Source organism: Pempheris klunzingeri, chromosome 15, assembly GCF_042242105.1.
Source record: "Pempheris klunzingeri isolate RE-2024b chromosome 15, fPemKlu1.hap1, whole genome shotgun sequence".
NCBI classification, from domain to species: domain Eukaryota; kingdom Metazoa; phylum Chordata; class Actinopteri; order Acropomatiformes; family Pempheridae; genus Pempheris; species Pempheris klunzingeri.
In genome coordinates, this window is record NC_092026.1 from 13,199,818 (window position 1) to 13,220,195 (window position 20,378).

Below are 20,378 nucleotides of genomic sequence, written 5' to 3' on the forward strand. Positions count from 1 at the left end.
TGGGACTGGTGCTTATTCAGCGCAATATTAAAAGTTGGAAACACACGCACAGCAGCCGGGGGTGCAGGCGGTGCGCACAGATGTGGGAACACGTGGTTTCTCCAAGCAGCCCTACGGGCGCACCACTTCCTCTCACGTTTGGATTCCTTCACTTGTTGAGTTTCTCCGGTTACTGCTGCGGGTACCACCAGAGTGCTGAGCTGGACTAAGATACACCCTCATCTCGGCATCCTTCCAAAGCGCCAGATAAATAAGAAGATAGTCTGTCCTCCTGCTCATCCAGCTCCTACTTGCAACAAAGTTCTTCCCTCTTTTTGCTGCAGCATCTGAGGCGCGACGCTGACGTTTACCTGCGCTGTAGGAGATCCATCCGCAGTGTGAAGACTCACGGATGGAGCTGTGACTTCTTACTTCGTTCCTAAAAAAAAAAACAGTGGATAATTGGAATACTCGCGCATCCAGGGTGCCGTGCGCTCAGGGGAGCTTTTGGGCAAATGCCATTGCGATGCTGTGGATGTGACTTCAAACAACAGCTTCACAACAGTTCAGTTCTGTGAGCCACAATGAAAGGTGGGTTCATTTAGGAAGAAAAACAAAAACTAGCTGGAGCACACGCTGCAGTATCACTGATGATTTTGATCTATTTTCTGCTCCTCCAGCATTCACCTCGCTCTTTCTTTGTCACTTTTCTGCCTCTTTCTCTCAGTCTGAGGAATGCGTGGGCTACAGCCCGAGTCTCACATCTGGTTTCAATTAAAAGACTCTGTTTGGGGTTTTTTTTTTTTTTTTTTTGCATCTGGCCGCTGCTGCACATCAAACAGTAACCTAAACTAACAGAACTATTCGCACCACAGCCAAAATTATTATAGCTGATGATAACTCCTCCAAAGAGAGCAAGTTTTATTCGTTTACTGTTCATTAATGCACTTAAACTGCGCACTTTTCATGTTTATTAAGACCTGCTGGCTGTGTGTTGGATCAAAAGTTTGTTTTGGCTTTAAGAAATCAAACGCACTGAAGGAAACACTGAGTCAAGTCTGAACTTCTGCTCATGAACAGCTTTATTGTGGCGCAACTCTGCGCGCGCACACACACGCGGACCCTTAGACCAATGACTTTCATGCACTTTAGATGGAATAAAAGAGACCAAAAGGAACATGAGTCATGGTGGTCACTGGGTCACAACTCATGATTTTAAATAAAGGTTTACGCAAAGTTTGCGCAGATGTGATTCTCATGTGGCGCCCTGATGTTTCTGCTCGTAGGGAAATGAACATAAAGTGCCCGTCAGTCTCACCCACTCTGGTACTTGATGGGAAGCTGGTCCCTTATTACATAAACCCGACATGACTCCTGCCACCTTGTGGTCCATCTAAGAATACTAACACAAAGCTCTGCATTGTGGGCACGAACATAAACGACTCAGTGAAACTTTAATGTAAAGATTAGTGTTCTTAAAGGACTGCAGTTTAAGCTATTATTTGTTTTGTGTAGGGTTGTTGGTTTTTTTTTTTTTACCAGGACGAGAAAGGCAGCAGGAGTCATGACTTATTTGATTGCTAAGGATGGATGAACCACAATAAAAACACAAAAAATTCTTGAGCTTGAAGGTTAATTCCTCATCCTGGAAATCACAGTTTATCAAAATGATAATATTTGTAACAATAAAATCTTACCTGAAAGTGCACTAACTTGCGTTTCTGGAACTTTAGGTCCTCATTAGTGAGAAAAGTCAAAGAAGAGGGCCTTGTTCTTAGATTTAATTTGTCAAACTGCAAAAATACAGTGGACTTACTTTGCCTACATACAGTTTATTCCCATAGTGCATCAATGGCCTCCTGCTGGTAAGCTTCAACATATGACATACAGCCGTTAACGACAAACACTAACATGTTACAGGGTGCAGGAAAGCATAAAGGAAATAAAAGCACTTATTTAGTAATTTTCCAGCCAAAGATGTTAAAACAGAGCTAAATTTGGTCAGAAAGAAAGAGTTTTTAGATGTTTAGTTTCTAAAAATAACAATTATTTATTGTTTAAATGTCAAGCAGGTGCTAACTATATATTGAAAAATAGTCATTAAAATGCTGTCTGACAAAATGTTATCTAAAAACTGTTTACTCTTCAACCAAATGTATCCCTCACTGGGTTTTATTCCTGTGATGTTGAGCAATCTCTCTTAAGCATTATGGCCCCATGCAGCAATATTCATCCCAGACTCCAAATTACACTGAGTCCGACTCATCTGTCAATCTGCAAATCCACTCAGTTTTCAACCCTTTGGGTAAAATGTGATGACTCCACTTCCCTGAATAGCTCGTGAAAAGCCAAACATACTTATGCTAACATTACCAATTGTAATGGGGCCACAATCATGTTCCTTGGAAACGTAAACAGGAAACAGGAATATTGGAGGTATTGGGAAATGCAAATTCCTCAAGTAAGATGTGGTTTCTGAGTTTTTACAACTGCTGTGATTGCTCTTGTCACATCTTCACTCACTCTGCTCTCCAGCCTGCTCAGAAGTCACAGTGATCTCATACAGCTTCAAGCCCCCAGGAGCAGTCACTTCTGAACATTACCAGACTACATGTTAAACTCAGGATGGGACATTGAATGCACCACTGAAAAGACAACATCCCATCAGCCTTATTCACCTGTTTTCCCTATAAGGAGAAACTTCTTTGATGGACAGCCATTGCTCTCATATTGCAGCACCTCCCACCTTTTGGCATTATAGATCAAGAGATCTTTTTTCTCAAGATGTTTGGGACATGTGGTGTTTCTTTATTTTTACTGGCCATGAATGATGACACAGAAAAAAAAGCTTTGAAGCTGGCAAACTATTTTCCCACAGGCATAAGAGCTACTTGAAAGGAGGCGACACTCTCAGTCTGTCAGGCCATGGGAGATGGGCGTAATCCCACCAAGTGCAAGAAAAAGAGAGTTTATTTAAACGAGTTCAGCTAATCTGAGCAGGACAGGCTGGTTTTTTTTTTGTGTTTAATATGAAGCACTGCACAAAGAATGGCTTCAGTGGAATGTGGCATAAGGATGAAATGAGTTCTGTATCATGGTGGCCATATAGGCTTTAAAACATAGGTATTTAAAAAGAATAGATCCTCTGTATAAAACTAATTGGAATAAAATTGATCATGAAAGTTCATTCAGTCAATAAGTTACACCTATCAGCTTTTTACTGGAGCTTTGAGCAGTATTTCACTGTCTTCACCAGCAGTAAAAAGTTGGCAGAGAACTGAGTAAACTCTGCTGATGAAGACGTAGAAAGCTCCAGAGAAAAGGTTTGTGAGTGGTCTCTGGCTTCTGATTTTTTGTTGTTGTTGCTGCTGTTGTTGTTGTTTTACACTCTTCTCTTAATAAGAAGCATAGTCCCAGTCCCTCTGTCCTGACTGTTAAACTGCATTATGGCCAGTTTCATAGCTTGTTATATCTTTAATTCACTAGTCATCAATTGGTTTCTGTGATCTCTCTGCAGACGACTTTGCTGATGAAGAGGAGGTGCAGTCCTTTGGTTACAAGAGGTTTGGTAAGTATCAAGTGACTTCTCTTCTTCCAGCCGTAAAGGACCACCTTCACCGGTTCATATCCCTTATGACACATCAGTGATGTCAATTATTGCATTAATAATATTCACTTTAAATACAGTCTTTTGCTTGGCTGTAATCCACCTACAATAACCCACAAGGTTAAAAGGAGGCCACACCTCGCTTCTCAGAAACAAACTTATTTTTGGCTGCTACTTTGACTTTTATTTCTCTGTTATAACAGCAGTGGGGTACAGTGGAAGGGGAAACCACAGCATCATGGGTGTTCCTGACCAGTCAATGGACTTTGCAACTTTATCAGCATCTCAGTGTGCTTTTTTTTTCTTTTTCTCCCTCGGCTCAAAACTGCACATAATAACCTGGCCTGAAATAGGTCTGCTAATTTCCCTCAATGTATCTGGTTCTCAGACCCACATTTTCCAGACAGGTTCATAATCTCAACCACTGATCAGGCAGTAAAAAATTATACCCATTGGCCAGATGTCGGTAACTCCCCAGATGTGTGTAGCACATTAAAAATGTTATATTAACACATTCCTTGAGTTCAGGAGGATCTCCTGACACAAGCCACAGTCATTTCCACCAAGACTGATTTTAGCAAAATATGCAAAACGAAAAGTAATCCAAGTTTTTTGCCTGGTATTTTACATTTGGTCTCAAAAGATTGTCAGTTTACAATAAGCACTCTGGCCTGTGCTGTGTTTTAACATAGATAATTACATAGTGATGCTAAAGTTGTTACTAGAATTTCTTAAATATTTGTTCTGCTTGAGATGCTTTGGTAGGAAGATACTTTTAACTAATGAATAGCATGGCAAATATAGTCATATTCATATATGAATATATATCGATTAGATATATATTCATATTCATATATGAATATATATTGATTAAATATATATTCATATTCACACACACACACACATATATATATATATATATATATATATATACCTATTTAAAAAGTCAGTTTGGTTTGTTTAAAAACATGTTTGCCATTAGTTAATAATTATATGTTAGCAATGCCTAAACACAAACAACACAGACTTTGGTTCATTATGTTTGGTCCATCAAACGTAGAATAAGAAGTCCTGTGACTTCTGAGATTCTGTGGCAGTAGAAAGAAGCTTTTTTGTAGTTTTGGCCTTCAACTTTTGTCTGTATCAATCTCAGATGTCACAATTTATCGACACAAATACCTTTTCTTTGTCCTCTAGATTATGCACCACGTACAAATGTAGACATGTAGCCAAAAAGCCAAGAGAAGAGTGGCAGTTCTGTGAGGCTGCGACTGTAATCGACACAGACCATTCAGTATATCTCACAGTTCCATGACATTATCATTTGCTGCTTGTAGCTATATATATTTTTTCTTTCTATTTTCTCTCTTTCCTCTCTTTGATAGCATAGCTGTGAAGAACCATAACTTCAGTGTGATGTATTGGTGTCTCCCAGTAACTTTCTCCTGCTTCTGTCCCACGCAGAGATCAAGTTTCAACACTTTGGGTTGAAGTGGCCACAGTGGTCCCTCTGGTTTAAGAGGCGTTTTTGAGTATGTGTGTCATCCAAGCACTCAGCAGTCGTATGTCAGGAAGTGTGGGTGCAGGAGGAGTTCACATTGAGTGTCATCACAGTCAATTTACACGTGTGCTCATGTCTTGCTGCCTGTGTGTTTATTAGACTTTCTTCATAGGAAGAGTTTTTTTTTCTGGATTCCAAATGTTTTTTGAAGACCATGGGCTGTTCAGACAAGATTTATTGAGCACACTATTCAGTCATAACATCTGTACTTTTTACTGAGCTGCTTGACCTCTGGCTACTAAGCAGCTGTACGCAAGCAAGGGTTAAAGGAACACTCCCGAAAAAAATTTAGCTTTTGAGTATGAAATACTGTCTGCCTTTAGGTTTGATGCTTGTCAAATCATATCAAAATGTCCATAGAAACCTCTCAAAACACACAACAGCAATATAATGTCCCTGGCACTATAGATGGGTGACAAAAGAAATTTCATCATCTTAGTAAAGTGTTATGCCTTCACGAGGTACAACAGCAGCTTTAAAGCTCCCTGGTGTGGATTCTACATGTTTCACATCTACTCCATGAAAAAACATTCGTCCCAAAAATATGTTCTCATTTTATCCTTGGATCATGGTGGCTCGGCTGAGATGTGGTAACTGTGAAGATCATAACACATGAGTCACACAGTTTTCATGCTCATCAAGCATCTGAATTTGTTGTTTTCTGCTCATTTATTCCAGGTTTCCTCTGAAGGAATAGTTTCACATTTTGGGAAATATGATGAGAAGATGAATACTACTCTTATGTCTCTTATGTTCAGTACGGGGCTGAAGCCGGGAAGTGATTAGAGCTGCTGGTAGATGCACTCTTGAACTCTGAACAGAGCCTGGGTCAGGCTAGCTGTTTAATGCTAAGCTAAGCCATTCACCTCCTGGCTCCAGCTCCAAATGTATTGCATGTACATGAGAGTGGTGTCTTATCATCTCAGTCTCAGCAAGAAATAGAGCCAGAGTATTGTCCAAAAAGTTGATCCGTATCCTTATTATCTTCTGTCCGTAGCTTCCACACATACTTGTGTACTGGCAGAGAAATATGTTGTCCTGCTTGTTAGATGTCCTCAGTGCAGAGAGGAATGAGGTCCTTGACTCATTTTGACATCTGCTTTCCAAAAGGGGTCTATTATCCCACCGAGAGTGGGTCCAAACCTGAGAAGTTGCTGAGCCACTTCCTGTGTCGATACTGGAAGTTTATTTAGTGCAAACTTATATACTCAGAGAGAGAGGTGGCGAGGGAGCCGGCTTTGTGGACCTTCAGGGTCTGTGCTTGTGCTGTGCTGTGCTGTGTCAGCAATGTGCCAAAGAGAGAGAGAGAGAGAGAGAGGAGAGTGGAAAAGGAGAAAAATACTACCTCAAGTGATAAAAAATACTTATTTATTCACGTATTTTATGACTGCTTTCTTTATCTTAGTGTTCTTTGGTGCTCAGTGTTTGTTTCTGTTTTTGTATGATTCTTTTTTTTTCCCAATTCAGTGGGGAAACATTTGTCAACAGTTTTATTTTCAGCTGAGGAGTCACATTCCTTGCAAGACTTATTTTGGGAGCAAAACAGCAAGTGGTTTTAATTTACGGGGACTTTATTACCAGAAAAGAATGTTTTCAGAATGCCTGTCTGTTACTTACAACCGCCTCCAGGGCATGCATGCATGCAGTTTGTGTTCTGTCATCCTAATGAAAGATTACGCGCTCATGTTTTCAATAAAGAGCGGAGTGAGTCGGGGGATGAGAGAGGGAGAAACGTTTAAAGATTTACAAAGGGGGAGAATAAAGTTAACAACAGGGTAAAAAAAAGCAGAGACGAAGACAGATAAAACAGCACAGACCACTGCTCGGTTGACTTGTTGTTGATCTTATCCCAGACCTGCACAGTCTGCAGGAACCGTCTGTTACTGGACAAAACGATGGTGGGTCAATCCTGGATTGACCAATGACAGGCGGGCGGGAATGCATCCCAGACACGGCACAAATCACTGCATGTCAGCAGGGGCCAGCGTAAAGCATGCTATGAGGATTTCTGCTGAGAGAGTTTGAGGGGGGAGCAGAAGGTCAGCTGCAGGTCGGTTGAATAAACCCCTACACTCAAAAGCAGTCCTTTGTTTAACACTCTTATAATAGCAAAGTCTGCTGCAGCAATCTCACCGGTCAGTAGAGGCATGTGTTCACACAGTGGAGGCTTAGTGTGAATCAGCATGTCCTCAGCTGGGATACAACTGTAAATATAGCAAAACACAAGACTGACAGGTCATGAAATATCAGAGGAGTTTGAACAAATTCCAAAAGCAGACCGATTTGACTGCAAAGTATTCCAGAGAGAAAATGGTGCTGTGGCAGTTTATGGATTTCAAGGCTTTGTTTTTTAGTCTGTTTTTTACATCCTTGGTTGTGAAATAGCAGAATAACTGTCTTTTTAGTCTACATTATCATTACGAATGACGCATTGTTTTTCTTTAACAAGTGCCAGTAGGTTGTTAAAGTTACATCGTAGAGAATTGGGATGCTATTGCCTTCAACAACCAGCTTTTCTCAATTTTGTTCTAAGTACCTTGAGTGAAGTAGATAATGAGTATTTGCTTCAGGTTCACAAACGAACCGTTTTGTCTTTCTCATGTCTCACTACTGAGTGTCCTTTGAGTCTTTTGAGTAGCTGTACTAAAGCACCGATTCACAATAGACTGCATTTTGTTGCGTCTCCAGTGTTTGAGTATGCTTGTGTGAACAGGGTATACAGGTGTGAACATCAGGATGGTGGATGAGCCTGTGGTGCGTCTGACTCACACAACCAGACCAACAATTGCGGTTGGATTTTTTTCAACCCTAACCATAACTTTAGTTACCCAACCTTGACCACACTAACTTTAACCATATCTGCTGAGAAAAACACTCAAACACTCAACATTTTCATATATGTGACTATAAAGCAACGTCACTCCCTGCCTGAACTACTGCACGACTCCATGTGTTCCCAAGCTTGGACATCAGTTGCGTTCAGCTGCCTTATGGTCCACTTATTACATGGGTACAATACAGACATTGCTGTGCAGACATTAGAGAAAAAAATCCCCTTTAACTCAGTATGTCAATGAGAGAGGATTTTATATATTGAGAACTACTGTCAGTAAGTGGTTTTATATATATATATATATATATATATATATATATATATATATATATAGCCGTACTTGTGACCGAAATCATCCTGACCACCTCATCAAACTCACACCAGTCCACACTTCGTGTCCCCAAAGGATACATTGGGCAATGCTAACGACATGCCTGCGACCAACTGTCATCTGATATTGTGTCTTCTTTCACATAATGGATGTTTGCTAAGCTCTACTTTCACAGCAGGTTTTGGCCCAGTCACAAGAATAACACACAAAAGTATTGACTTTTTCTGTCAACAGTCTCAGATAGTCGGAGTGAAGACGCTCTGCATATGGCTCAGCATCAGGGTTGCATTTAAGTCTTTTGGCTCCACTGAGGGCCAACATCAACCTCGCTGCTTCCTCTCTTTGAATAACAGCAGAAAGCTTGAATGAAAAATGTGTATTTGTCTTTGTTCTGCAGTGAGTCACAGCGCTGCTCGGCATCCGACTCTCAGACCTGGCTGTGCTGCGTTTGTTGCTCCGGCTATGATTACGTTGGCCCCAAACCAGCACAGCACTCAGTGTTTTTCTTGTTTATGCTTTAGTACTTGTATTTTTAGAGATGCTGAAAAATGTCTGAGCGTTGTGCGAAGAAGACAGCGATGTAGAGCTTTTCCATCGACTCAGCTCTCAAGTGTGTCAGATGACCGTTTCCACTCAGGCATGTGTTTGTGTATTCACATCTGTACAACTGCTGCAGAGGAGAATATAAGAAGCATTCAGTCTGCCTGAGTGTACTTAGAGCAACCTCCATATTAGCGGGATTGACTCCATTTAGTGTTGGTCCACCTTCATAATAACTTCAACAGATTTTCTCACTTAACCTCTTGAAGTATCTGTTGTGCAAATAGTTTTGAGATTTCTGACACTAGTTCCTATTTACCTCCACAAAATGCAACATGTCTTTCCATAAACTGGCCTGGATACTACATTTTACATCGGAGCTGCTTAAGAGCACAGTTGTTACTTAGCAAGCCAGATAAGATAAGATAACCTTTATTGTCTGTCACAAGTAACAGAAATTCATCTTTGACAAACTCTGAAAATAGATAAAAACACACAAAACACAATACAAACAAACATTGTACAATATATATGACAGTGCAGTGTATCTGGGTGGGACTTTAATTTGTTATTTTAAACTGTTCAGGGTGGTGATGGCAGTGAGAATAAAAGATTTTTTTTATCCCGGAAGAACATCTTCAAAGTGGGACTTTATAGCGGCGACAAACTATTTAACTGAAAAATCTCAACCAGGCATATTACTCAATGTTTTGAGAAGCTTTTTCTCATAGGCGTTGTACTGGGTGGCAACAAAAATCTCAGAGGTGATATCTCAAAACCTCAGCAGATGCAGTCAAAACTGTCTGCATGATTCGGTGGCACCAACAATAAGTGAGCAAATGTGTTTTTTTTGTATTTTGGAAAATTCAAATATGACACGTATTCATGAAGTTAGTTTAATAATACATTATGTAACTCTCCTACCAATCTGAAAATGGGCCACAGTGCAGCTACACTGGCCCGATCCAGCAGTTAGATACCAACTTCTCTGCGGTCAGCGTCTCTCCCCAAAAGCTAAGACATGACTTGGCAGGACGGCAGACTGTGTCCACACTGGTTGGTTTTATTGGCTCTACTGGGCGACGAATCCTGAAAATGGTGTGAGGTGATGGGATGGAGTACAGCACAGACTCAGGCAGATGATAATCAAGTTTGGTGATGACTGTTGCTGATTCAGTATCTTAAGTGCTTCCACGGCGGGCCACCCAGCAGGCGTGACCACACAAAAACCCAAGTGCACAGATGGTCTGTGGAGTTAACTGCAGTGTTCAGTTTGGCTCTCGAGCAGTGGTTTTGGGCTCACATGAGGGTGTAATGAAATATTCTTAACCCACATGACAAAATATGTCTCAGTTTATTTGTGCTCATGTTGTTGCGGTGAGGTAGAGATTAGGAAGAGGCGAGCTTTTGGACTGATCTCACTGGATGATTTTTAGACGTCTTCCAAGGCACAGATAGTTCTCTGTGGGTAAACAAATATAATGGCCATTATCCAGACTAATGTGTTTACAATTATAGATTTGTTGGACATAAAATAATGATATCAGAGGCACAGCACATTTCTCCGTGGAGGATTCAGTCCAAAAATACAACATCCCATAAGTTCTCGCTTTACAAGACTCTCTTGTGCACTTTGCCTCACCCTGTAAATGACTTAAACCAGTGACGGAAACTGTTTTATATCTAATGTGGGTTTTGTCATTCAAGTGGCCAGTGCTTGTTCCATGTGGGTTTCTTTTAAAATAACCATGTCTCATGTGTTGGCACACTGTATCACTCACTGTGGCTTTGGAACACAATTTTAGCCATAAAGCACTTCTCACACTGGAGAGGCACTTTGATTGAGATTGTGTTCTTGAGCCAAGCCTGATTATCCATACCAGACTCAATCCAGGATAATTAGTCATTTGGGGACCTTTTGACATTTATATGCATAATTTCTGAACCCAAAAACAAAATACGAATACACATATATTCCACCACCGGCACTTTCTTTCAGTTGAGTTTAGCTCACTGCATAGCTATGTATCTGCACGCACAGTGAGAGCAGAAGAACATGTATTACACATTCTAACAAGTCATAAATCAAAGACCAGAGAATTGATGCTTATGTGGTGTGTCTGACATGGTGAAAGGGAGGAGCAACCCTCTCTTGTCTGAGGTTCACATGGTCCTGTTTTACTTGAAATGACCTAATTCCAACATGCCAACACTGGAACATGAGCAGGAGGAGCCAGGGGGTCTCCAGTTCTCTGGTCAGGCTAATAAAATTAGTTTATGGCTTCCATGTTTTTTTCAAAATCAGTGGAAGTAAATGATGGTATATTGCACAAGAGTAAGAAGTGCTTGAAATTTGATGTTGAGTCACCATTCTCAGTCATATCCACTTAAGACAAAGAGACGTCTGATTTCACAACAATGTTGGATCTTGGTTTGCATTCGCTTTTTAACCGAATACCTCAGACCATGTTGGGAGACACAGCACATCTGTGTTGAGTGGTCTCTTCTCAGCACAAGACTGATTAAATGGTTCTCAAAGTCATGGGTGGTTTTACACCAAAGGCCTATGAAATGATAATTAATCAGTCTTTGTAACCATGGAGATGCATAATCCTTATCTTAAGTGATAAGTGATGAGAAACTATGATTGCGGAGGTGAAATTAGTTAGTAAAGTCAATAGATGTGTCTTAGGGTGTGTGCTTAAGTTTACATCTCACAGTGTACCTGCACATTCTGTTCCTCTTAAATAGTGTAGATGCAGGTGCTTTTCCAGTTGTACTTGTACAGCTTTCCTAGGGAATATTACTTCTCAATTACATTAAAAAACCCTGTCTGCCAGCACCACCTCTGCTTGCCAGCTCACGGTGGACCTACATCACATGTTGTGTTCCATAACACAGCCAATAATCGTATTTCTTCCCCTGAAACTTGTGGCAGCAGATGTGATTCCAACTATTTATCTCCAAATCTCATCATCCACACTGAGACCAGGAGACACACGCGGTGAGTCTGGATTTCAGTCTGCAATGGAAACTGCTGACTGCAACACGAAGACATTTTGATACCCAGTCCTGCTCGCCAAAGTATCCCCAATACAGTGACCCAGCTTTGTTTATGAGGCACACTTGCGTGCTTAAAAGTCTGTCTCCAGAGATTACGATATATGATCCATATGTCATAGTCTGTCTTCTTCTAACTAAGCACAGATGGGACAACGAAACCAGATCTAATCAACTCCATGTTCACTGCTTCATTGGGTCTGAATCTGTGTTTTATATGCCATCTAACTGTTTTCTCTACCAATTAGGCCCTCTGTGTGCCTTTTAGCTCTGTAAAAACAGCAGCCTGCTCAGCTAACAAGAAATGCACCATTAAGTTTTCCCTCAACGCTGAGCTCTGTTCCACGGAAGGATGCCATTCCTCCTTTGCACGGTTCTGTCAAGGGATGTACTACTGTTCATTATTTCAAGTGTTTCTCTCTTGTTGCACAATTTCCATGGAACTTGCGAGTGTCTATAAACATGACGGAGTACTTGAGAGATTTGCAATAATATAAAAAGTTTGCAGAGAAAACATAATCTGTAAAGTGATTACACTTAGATGATATAAAGAGCAGGTGGTGATAGGCAAGCTCACAGTGGCTTCTGAGTTGTATATGAACAGATATTACATGTTTTGAAATATCAAGTGAAAATATTTCAATTTCCAGCAAGATAACATATACATTAAGGGACTGTATGAAAATGACTGGGGTAGGGAGAGGTGTGGTGTATGATTTAAAAAAAAAATCTTTCATAATAAATTTCCTAGGGGAAGAATGAATCTGTAGTGAGAAAAAGTTCCTCTCCAGCTCTCTCAAAAAAATCTGATACTTTTAGCAAAAAAAAAAAAATGCATTACCCTCTCCCCCCAATATTTTTGTACAGTCCCTGTGTACATTTTTGATGTTATGGTCTGTGGCCAAGGTCAAAGTACACTGTTCAGCTTTGTCAGCTTTAGGCAATATGTGTGTGTGTGTGTGTGTGTGTGTGTGTGTGTGTGTGTGTGTGTGTGTGTGTGTGTGTGTGTGTGTGTGTGTGTGTGTGTGTGTGTGTGTGTGTGAGGGCATCTCACCCTGCTCAGACATGCAGCCGTCTGTGCGTTACTTTTCTTTAAACAACCCAATGTACAGATTTCTGGCTGTAAACCACTGATCTCCTTACTCATCATGAAAAGGAAGTGAGTACTATTGAGAAGGTTTCTTATAAAAACACCCAAAATAGCCTACTGAGGGCAGAGTTAAAAACATGGCCCCTTATTCTTATGATGCTTGGCATGACGGCATGATGTATCAAATGTTTGCATGTGTCCTTTGATTTGGCTCTACTGTAACAAGGTCCAGATGTTGGAGAGGACTGGGGCCCAATTTAAAGTGTCATAAACCTGTTAGTAGAGTGAAAAAAACATGGCTCAGGCATGCTAGGCAAGCTCAGCAATTCAAGGACCCTAATGTCTTAGTAATTTGTCTCAGTGGTAACTTCCCCTGTTGGAGAGTGTTTACTTGTTAACATTCCAGTTGGCGACTGTTAATGCTGGGGTAGCTACGAGGGCCAGAGGGGGACACCACGACCCCAGCGCACCTTGTTAGCTCAGTTGAAGGTTCAACATTGTCTCAAGAATGAAGTCAGTCTGCACTGGACAAGATGTATAACTACAATTACAGCAGTCTTATCTGTCTACATTGCAGTGTATTACAAAAGTATTGCAATCAATGACGTCACTTTATTTACGGAAATCCAAGAGTAGAACATGGACATGTCTGCTGAGAGAATAACAAAGCTCTTCTAATTTAAATTGTCTCCGTCTAGAGCCATAGTTGCCAACGGGTGGGCCAGGATGATTACAGGAAAAGAAAAAAGACTTTTTATATTTTTAAAGAAACCTTTTTTGGCATGCTAGCATGGCTTTAAAGATGGCAATGTTTTAATTTTTTGTAACAAAACGTAATACTGTAGCCTCTTCAGGCCTGTAAACACCTTCAAAATAATTCAAATTCAAGAAGGAAAGGTCTCTTCATCTATCTTGAAATACTCACATAACGTGTGATGAGGGTTCATGAGTGGACACGATATCATTTTATGGGGTCGCACGCTAATAAAGAAAGAGAATTGTGAAATTCGACTGAAATTAAAGGTATATCGAGTGTAGTTTGAACTATCACGATTTCATTGTATACACTTGTGTGTGTTTTGGTTTATTTTTTTTTTAAGCCAAGTTGTTTCAGTAGTTGGCTGATTATAGAAATTATAAACAGTAACTTGAGCCACAATTAGATGTAATTGTAGTTTTGACAGTTGTAGAGAAATACCACACATTCAACCACTTAGAAGAAAAAAACACGCGTGTTCCCTCTGGAAATGTGAGACGAAAATTATAATGTGTCAGACTTCATCCAGGTGGAGAAGTGAGGCACGGCCTGTCTGTGTGACTACTGGTTTCTGGCTTGTGACCATGTTCAGCTTTCATATAACACAGAAGTGGAAGTCTGTGAAGAAGTGAAAGAATTCCTGTGGTAGCCACCCAGTTACTGTATATAACACAGTATTAACACTCTGCACAAAGGGTCTTCACACAAAAAGGCTCTGTACAGGCTTTCTTTGTGTTGCTGTGGAAGTTTCCACTGCCAGCCAGGAAAGAGAGACGGGGCATGCAGGCAGGTCTAATGGCAGGTACATGGAATAAGGGAATAAGTGTTGAGAATTTTTTTTTTCTTTGACTGACTCAGAGTCAAAATGGAACACAGCTGTTTTACAGACACCACACTGACCTGTCTTTGTCTCTGTCTCTGACCATCTTTCTCTCTCTGCCTCAACGGAGCTAATTAACAATAATGCGCTGAACCAAAATTGTCTGTAACGTCTTTTTAGTATCAGAACCAACATAGATATCTGGAAGCTGTGGTGCTCTAATGTATCTGAGCAGTCAGAGCAACACACATTACATAATGCTGCTGGCAAATGTTTCTTCAAACATTGTCTTTGTCAAAAAATATTTTACCAAGAAAACTCAAGAGTCTGCTGCCTCGCTAGCAACTCTGTGAGGCCGTAAATCCGTACTCTGAGCTAAACGCTCATTTCAGCATGCTATCATGCTCACAATAGCAATGCTAACTTATCATGTTTACCAGCCGAATTAATTTGTTGACTGGATAATAGTGGTAGATGTTAAGGGGTCATCAGAGTTACTACGTTTCACTCTGAGGGGTACATGAGTGTGAGTACCAAATCTCAAGACAATCCATCAGATGTTGTCATTTCACATTTCACTTAAATCATGAAAGTCACCAAAGTCTTTAGTATGATAATGTCATCCCTCATGCTACACTGCTAGCATTGCTAAATAACAGTTTTGAAACCAACGCTTGTGGGGTTTTTGTTTTTATTAGTTTTCTTGGTCTATAAAAATACATCATAAATGATTATGTGAATACAAAATATAACAAGCAGGCCAAAACTGGAGACATGTGGTTCTCACTTGACAGTAATAATATGTAAGATCCAACGCTCTCTTCATTACCTCTGCTCTTTCTAGGCTTTTCTGGGATTTATTTACCTCTTGGGGATAATGTGGCTGGATTCCAGTTTGTTGATTGGGACGTTCTGGCTGCCATCCAGCCTCCCACCTCTCAACTCAGGCTCAGTCCTCCCATGTTCTGCACCGCACCATTTGGTTTAGCAGTGTGTTTTCAGCCAGCGTATGACGTGTATGTGTCAGCATGTTTATGGACTGTAGTAGTTTATGCATGGACAGCAAGAAGGAACAGTGGCCCCTTAGATGTAAAACATTACACACTTACTGACTGAGAAGGTACATCATGAAACAAAACTGAATAAGCAGTTCACGCAAAGAAAAACTGATGGTAACTTTTGGTTTTGTAAGCTCTATTTGATTTGTTCTATCAAAACTGAGCATTGCATTTTTATGACCCTTGGAATTTGATTTGAAAAGATTGTAAATGATGTTTCTGATTGTCAAAGGCTTTGCCGTCGCATGTTTGGTTTATCATCATCAGGATTATAGAGCGTATGAGTTCAGTCTCAGAGATGTTTACTGTGCTTTACCATGATTACCCTAAAATACATTAATATCCTCTGTCGATCTAATTATGACAAAACAAGCCATAAAAGTGTTTGCAAGAACTACTAGGCCCACATCGCCTTTGGGTACAGAAACCCTGGAGTGTTATTTTCTTTCTGGATTCTATGTAACAGAATACTGCAGCTACCTTGGAAGCATTTGCTTTTCATCATTACTGTATGCTGCGCCGCTGACAGAATTGTTGTTTAAGCAAAATCCCTTAGAGGGGAACAGAAGACACTCCAGCGACAAGCAGTAGGAAAATGTTGCAACTCTGAAAGGAGCTAGTGGCTGCTCTGCCCTGAATGAATTTCCATGTTAGTTCAGTGAAAGCATCGCTGCTGAGAGGACATGACAGCCTGGGTGTGTAACCTGTCCCTGTCAGGTTCTACGGCACACTGTGGTGCTAATTCTAGTGACTCTAGAGTTGGTGCAGAGACCACATGTGCATTTAGATTAAAGTCCTGACAGCTAAAACACTTTCATCTGTGGTTGTGATTTTACCATCAAAGACAAACTGTTCCCATCGCAGGCAAATAGCTTGAACATCCATGCTTTAAGTCACAGTTCAAAGGAGATTGAGCATTTTCCATTTCCGCCTCCTCACTTTGGAACGGTTTGTAAAAATTTCTTAGGCCCATGGACAACAGGGGAGACATGTGGCGGGGTAGAGGTCATATTCACTGAAACAGACATATTCATTGTAACAGAGAAAGGCTACAGAAAATTTTTTAAGTCAGACACCACACACCCCCACATCTACATGCCTGATGAACACGCAAGTGACACTAAGATTCACACATAACCAGCCAGGCCTGGTTACATCCAAGCATCCAGTCAAGCATCCAACAAAAACACATCCTCTACCTCTTTGGTTATCTTCAGCACAGCAGGGTTCATTTACACGGCTTTGTAAGATCCCTGTGGCGCTTACCTGAACAGTGGTTCTCAAATTCGATAGTGTAGCTTGTAGGATGAGGAGGACCGCTAGCCACAGCCTGGCAGACCACCTGCGGTGGACTAGCAACAGTTAGAGACTGAAGCTCATCAGGGTTCGTGGCAGAGGATAAGGGCACAGCTGAAGAATACACAAAATCTGTTTAGGTTACTTGGTTTTGAAAAACATAAATATGCGTTTCTAATTCTGTCTCTTTGGTTTTTGTGATGCATAATCATGCATAATGTTAGTTTTGGCAGCAGCTCACAACACAAAAAATGATAATGAGTTAAATATTAAATCGCACCTCAGCAGTCAATGGAGTGAGAAAATGATGGTGACCAATATTGTTTGGCTTGTTTAAAGTACAAGTTAAATTCAGGCTTTTATTCATAAACAAATTATATAAGACTACAAACTTACCCAGGCAGGAAGCCACCCAACCCCCCTCCCCCTTTGCGGTGTCTGGTTAGGCTTTCCCCACTGATTGCAACTTTTAAATCCCATCTTTAAAGAGTACTCCACTGACTTAGTGCCATCACTTGAGGCAATCCATCAGATTTCACGCAGCTCCCTCTGGAGCCACAAAAAGCTTTGTAAACTTTTTTCACAGATGCAGTAGTTCTCCCCAAGACCTGTAAACCAACTCTGATGTGTAAAACCAGTCGAGTTCCCCTTTAAAACTCATCATTTTATAACTGCTTTTGAGAATTCACAATTACTCACATAACATGATGTCATACTTTTATTTTGTCTATTATGATGGCCAAGTTTGGCAGGGTATGACACAGCTGATGAAGGAGTTGTTTTGGTAGTGTATTTAATTACCCTCATACTCTAGAGTGCCCTAGTTGTGTATAGTTTGATTCGGGCCAGAATGTGGTTAACTCTGTTAAAACTCAGCAACCAGTAAAAGCACAGCAGGTGTAACAACATGCTGGCACACCAATATGGATTTAATCACATAATCTGGCATACAGTCTAGTAAGGTAAAAGGTATGTGGGGGCAGTCCTTGTATGTTAGTAGTGGGGGGTTTGTAGAGAAGCTAATTCTTGAAGCATGAGGAATGGCAAAGGGTTTTGACTGTGAGAAAGTATTTGAAATTCAGTGACCCTGCAAGCATGAGGAACACACATATGATACACTCACTATGGTCCAGTTCAGACTCTAATGAACACAGAAATACCAGCCCTGCTTTGCTCTTGACCCAGAGATGGTCGGCTGCTTGTTTACATGGCGTGATGTTGTCCTTTAAGCAGCATGTGGTCAGCATCAGTAGGGGGGGGGCATACTGGCTCCCAACATGAGGCTCTCAGCATACATAAGGACAACAGTGGCCCGCATATCCATGTCTGGGTCCACGGCTGGGCCCCTTTGAGGTGGTCAGACGTGATGTTTGCACAGATGTGTGGGTCCAAAGCAGAGAGGCCAGATCCCCAGTACCCCTCTGGTGGTCCTGGCCCACCCCTGACTGGGAGGGATGGAGCCTCTTGTGGCTACACATTCAGTCCCATCATGGGTGACAGGACTTAAAGGGACAGAGCCAGGCCCCCAAGACTCTTAAGGGTTGGAAGTCATACAAAAATGTGAGTCCAGCTGGGAACTTGTAGCTTCCCTTAGTGGAAACACTAGACCTACCCAAAATGCCAAGGGGCATGTTTTGACCAGAGCCTGGTGCTTTAGAGGATGACGTGACCTAAAGGCTTTATCTACTATTCTTGTCTACTAGACTTGGGTCAGCATAACCTTTATATGACATGTATACCACATATATTATATTATATTACTTATAGACAGATATTTTGAAAGCAACACAAAACGGTAAAATTACGTAAATCCACCTGAGGAAAACTTGAATGCCAACTTTCTAAAAGCAGCATCTTTGTGCACAGTCTCATGTTGAGGCAAACTTGGCTTGTGTTAATATACGTTTTGCGTTTCTCGGGGGGGAAAATATTCCACCATTTCACTGACCTTCAATCCACGTGATCTCTCAGACATTTAAATGAAAAATCTCAGCAATTACTTTAGTGAGTACAAGGTTATTATACCTGATAGAACCAGTGGCTACAGTGAAAATAATGCCCAAGTTGTAATAAAGCAAAATATTATATAAGTCACATTTTGAGTCATTCTAAGGCAAATTTGATATTATCTTTAGTTGTTTTTTTAATAACTTTACAGTCTGATAAAGTGTTACAGGTTTCCACACACTCTCTCTTCCTTTTGTAATCTGATTAAAAGTTTGCTCCACATACAGAAAGCTCTTTATTGCTTGTTGTGAATATGCACCAGCTGCCCTCTCATTCTGCTTGCCAGAGGCTACTTGGTCAGCTCTAATGAAGTCAAGTAAACATCCTGCCTATAGTATAATGTTTAGCATTGTATCACATGGTGCTGGTGGTTTTCAGGACGCATTGATAGACGAGAGAAAAGCAGTGACATGAATGATCAAATATGTCTCTGCACCGTGGTTTTAGGTTGAATGGTAATGACGAGTGATGCATTAGTGGAACGGTACTATCTTGTTTTGGTTTCTCTGTCATATGGCTAGCACATGTTAAGTTTCATAGTGACTCCTCTTGCCTATTCATGAGGGCAAATGTTTTCAATTCATACTTGGCTGAAGAAATGCGCAGCGTGTCCCACTTTAGTCATGCAGTACTAAACATAGTTATGAAATGAAAAAACAACATCCCATGTAATTTCATTTGAATGAAAACTTTTGGTTTATTTTTACCAGGATGAAGCAGACTTACTGCATACCATACACTGATTTATGACACAAATATTGTTGTATGTTGCAGGAATTCAGGAGGGTACAGAGTGCACCAAGTGTAAAAATGACTGGGCACTGAGGGCAGCTATTGCACTGCTCTATGTGCTCTGTGCCCTGCTCACCATAGCTGTGGCAATCCTCGGATACAAAGGTAAGTCAAAACTGAAGTCCAGCGTTCAATACTGTAGTTTTTTCTTGTGTCTGCTGCAAACCTTGACCTCCTCAGTACGGACTTTAAAGCTGTCACCACATTACGCAAAACCCAGTTACATTTAGTCTCACTTTCAAAGCAGCATTACTCATTGGCTTCCACTTTCAAGACATACAAATCAGGCAGATTACCATGAAATACACACACACAGATTTGAGGTCCTCAGAGAATGTTCAAATTCAAATGTGGATGCTTTTATATTTTCAGCTTAGAGTGATATGTGTTTGTAGATATTTTCCTTTAAAATCATCAAAAAGGAAATGTCACAATGGAAATATGTAAATTCTAGTTTTAACAGATTTTCCCTTTATTTCCTAATTTCCTATCTCCCTGTCTTTGTCTTTTTCTCTGAGGTTCAATTAAAGTCAATGAGTTGGATCACTGGCAACAGAATGTAAAATGAAATCCAACACAGTTAGAGAGTTCAGGGCAGGATTTACCACTTGAAGACACCGTCTTAACAGATTCCATTGTTTACTCTT

The 20,378-nt window shown here is 40.7% G+C and overlaps 1 protein-coding gene across 1 annotated transcript in view; it reads left to right on the top strand.

Annotated features, from left to right (window-relative positions):
- Positions 1-20,378, top strand: part of LOC139214150 (collectin-12-like) — a 38,313-nt gene continuing 17,935 nt past the window's right edge. Inside the window, exons 1-3 of the mRNA XM_070844908.1 lie at positions 1-570; positions 3,497-3,547; positions 19,714-19,836. Of these exons, the coding sequence (XP_070701009.1) occupies positions 564-570; positions 3,497-3,547; positions 19,714-19,836 (181 nt within the window). The 5' untranslated portion in view covers positions 1-563. The remainder of the gene's footprint in view (positions 571-3,496; positions 3,548-19,713; positions 19,837-20,378) is intronic.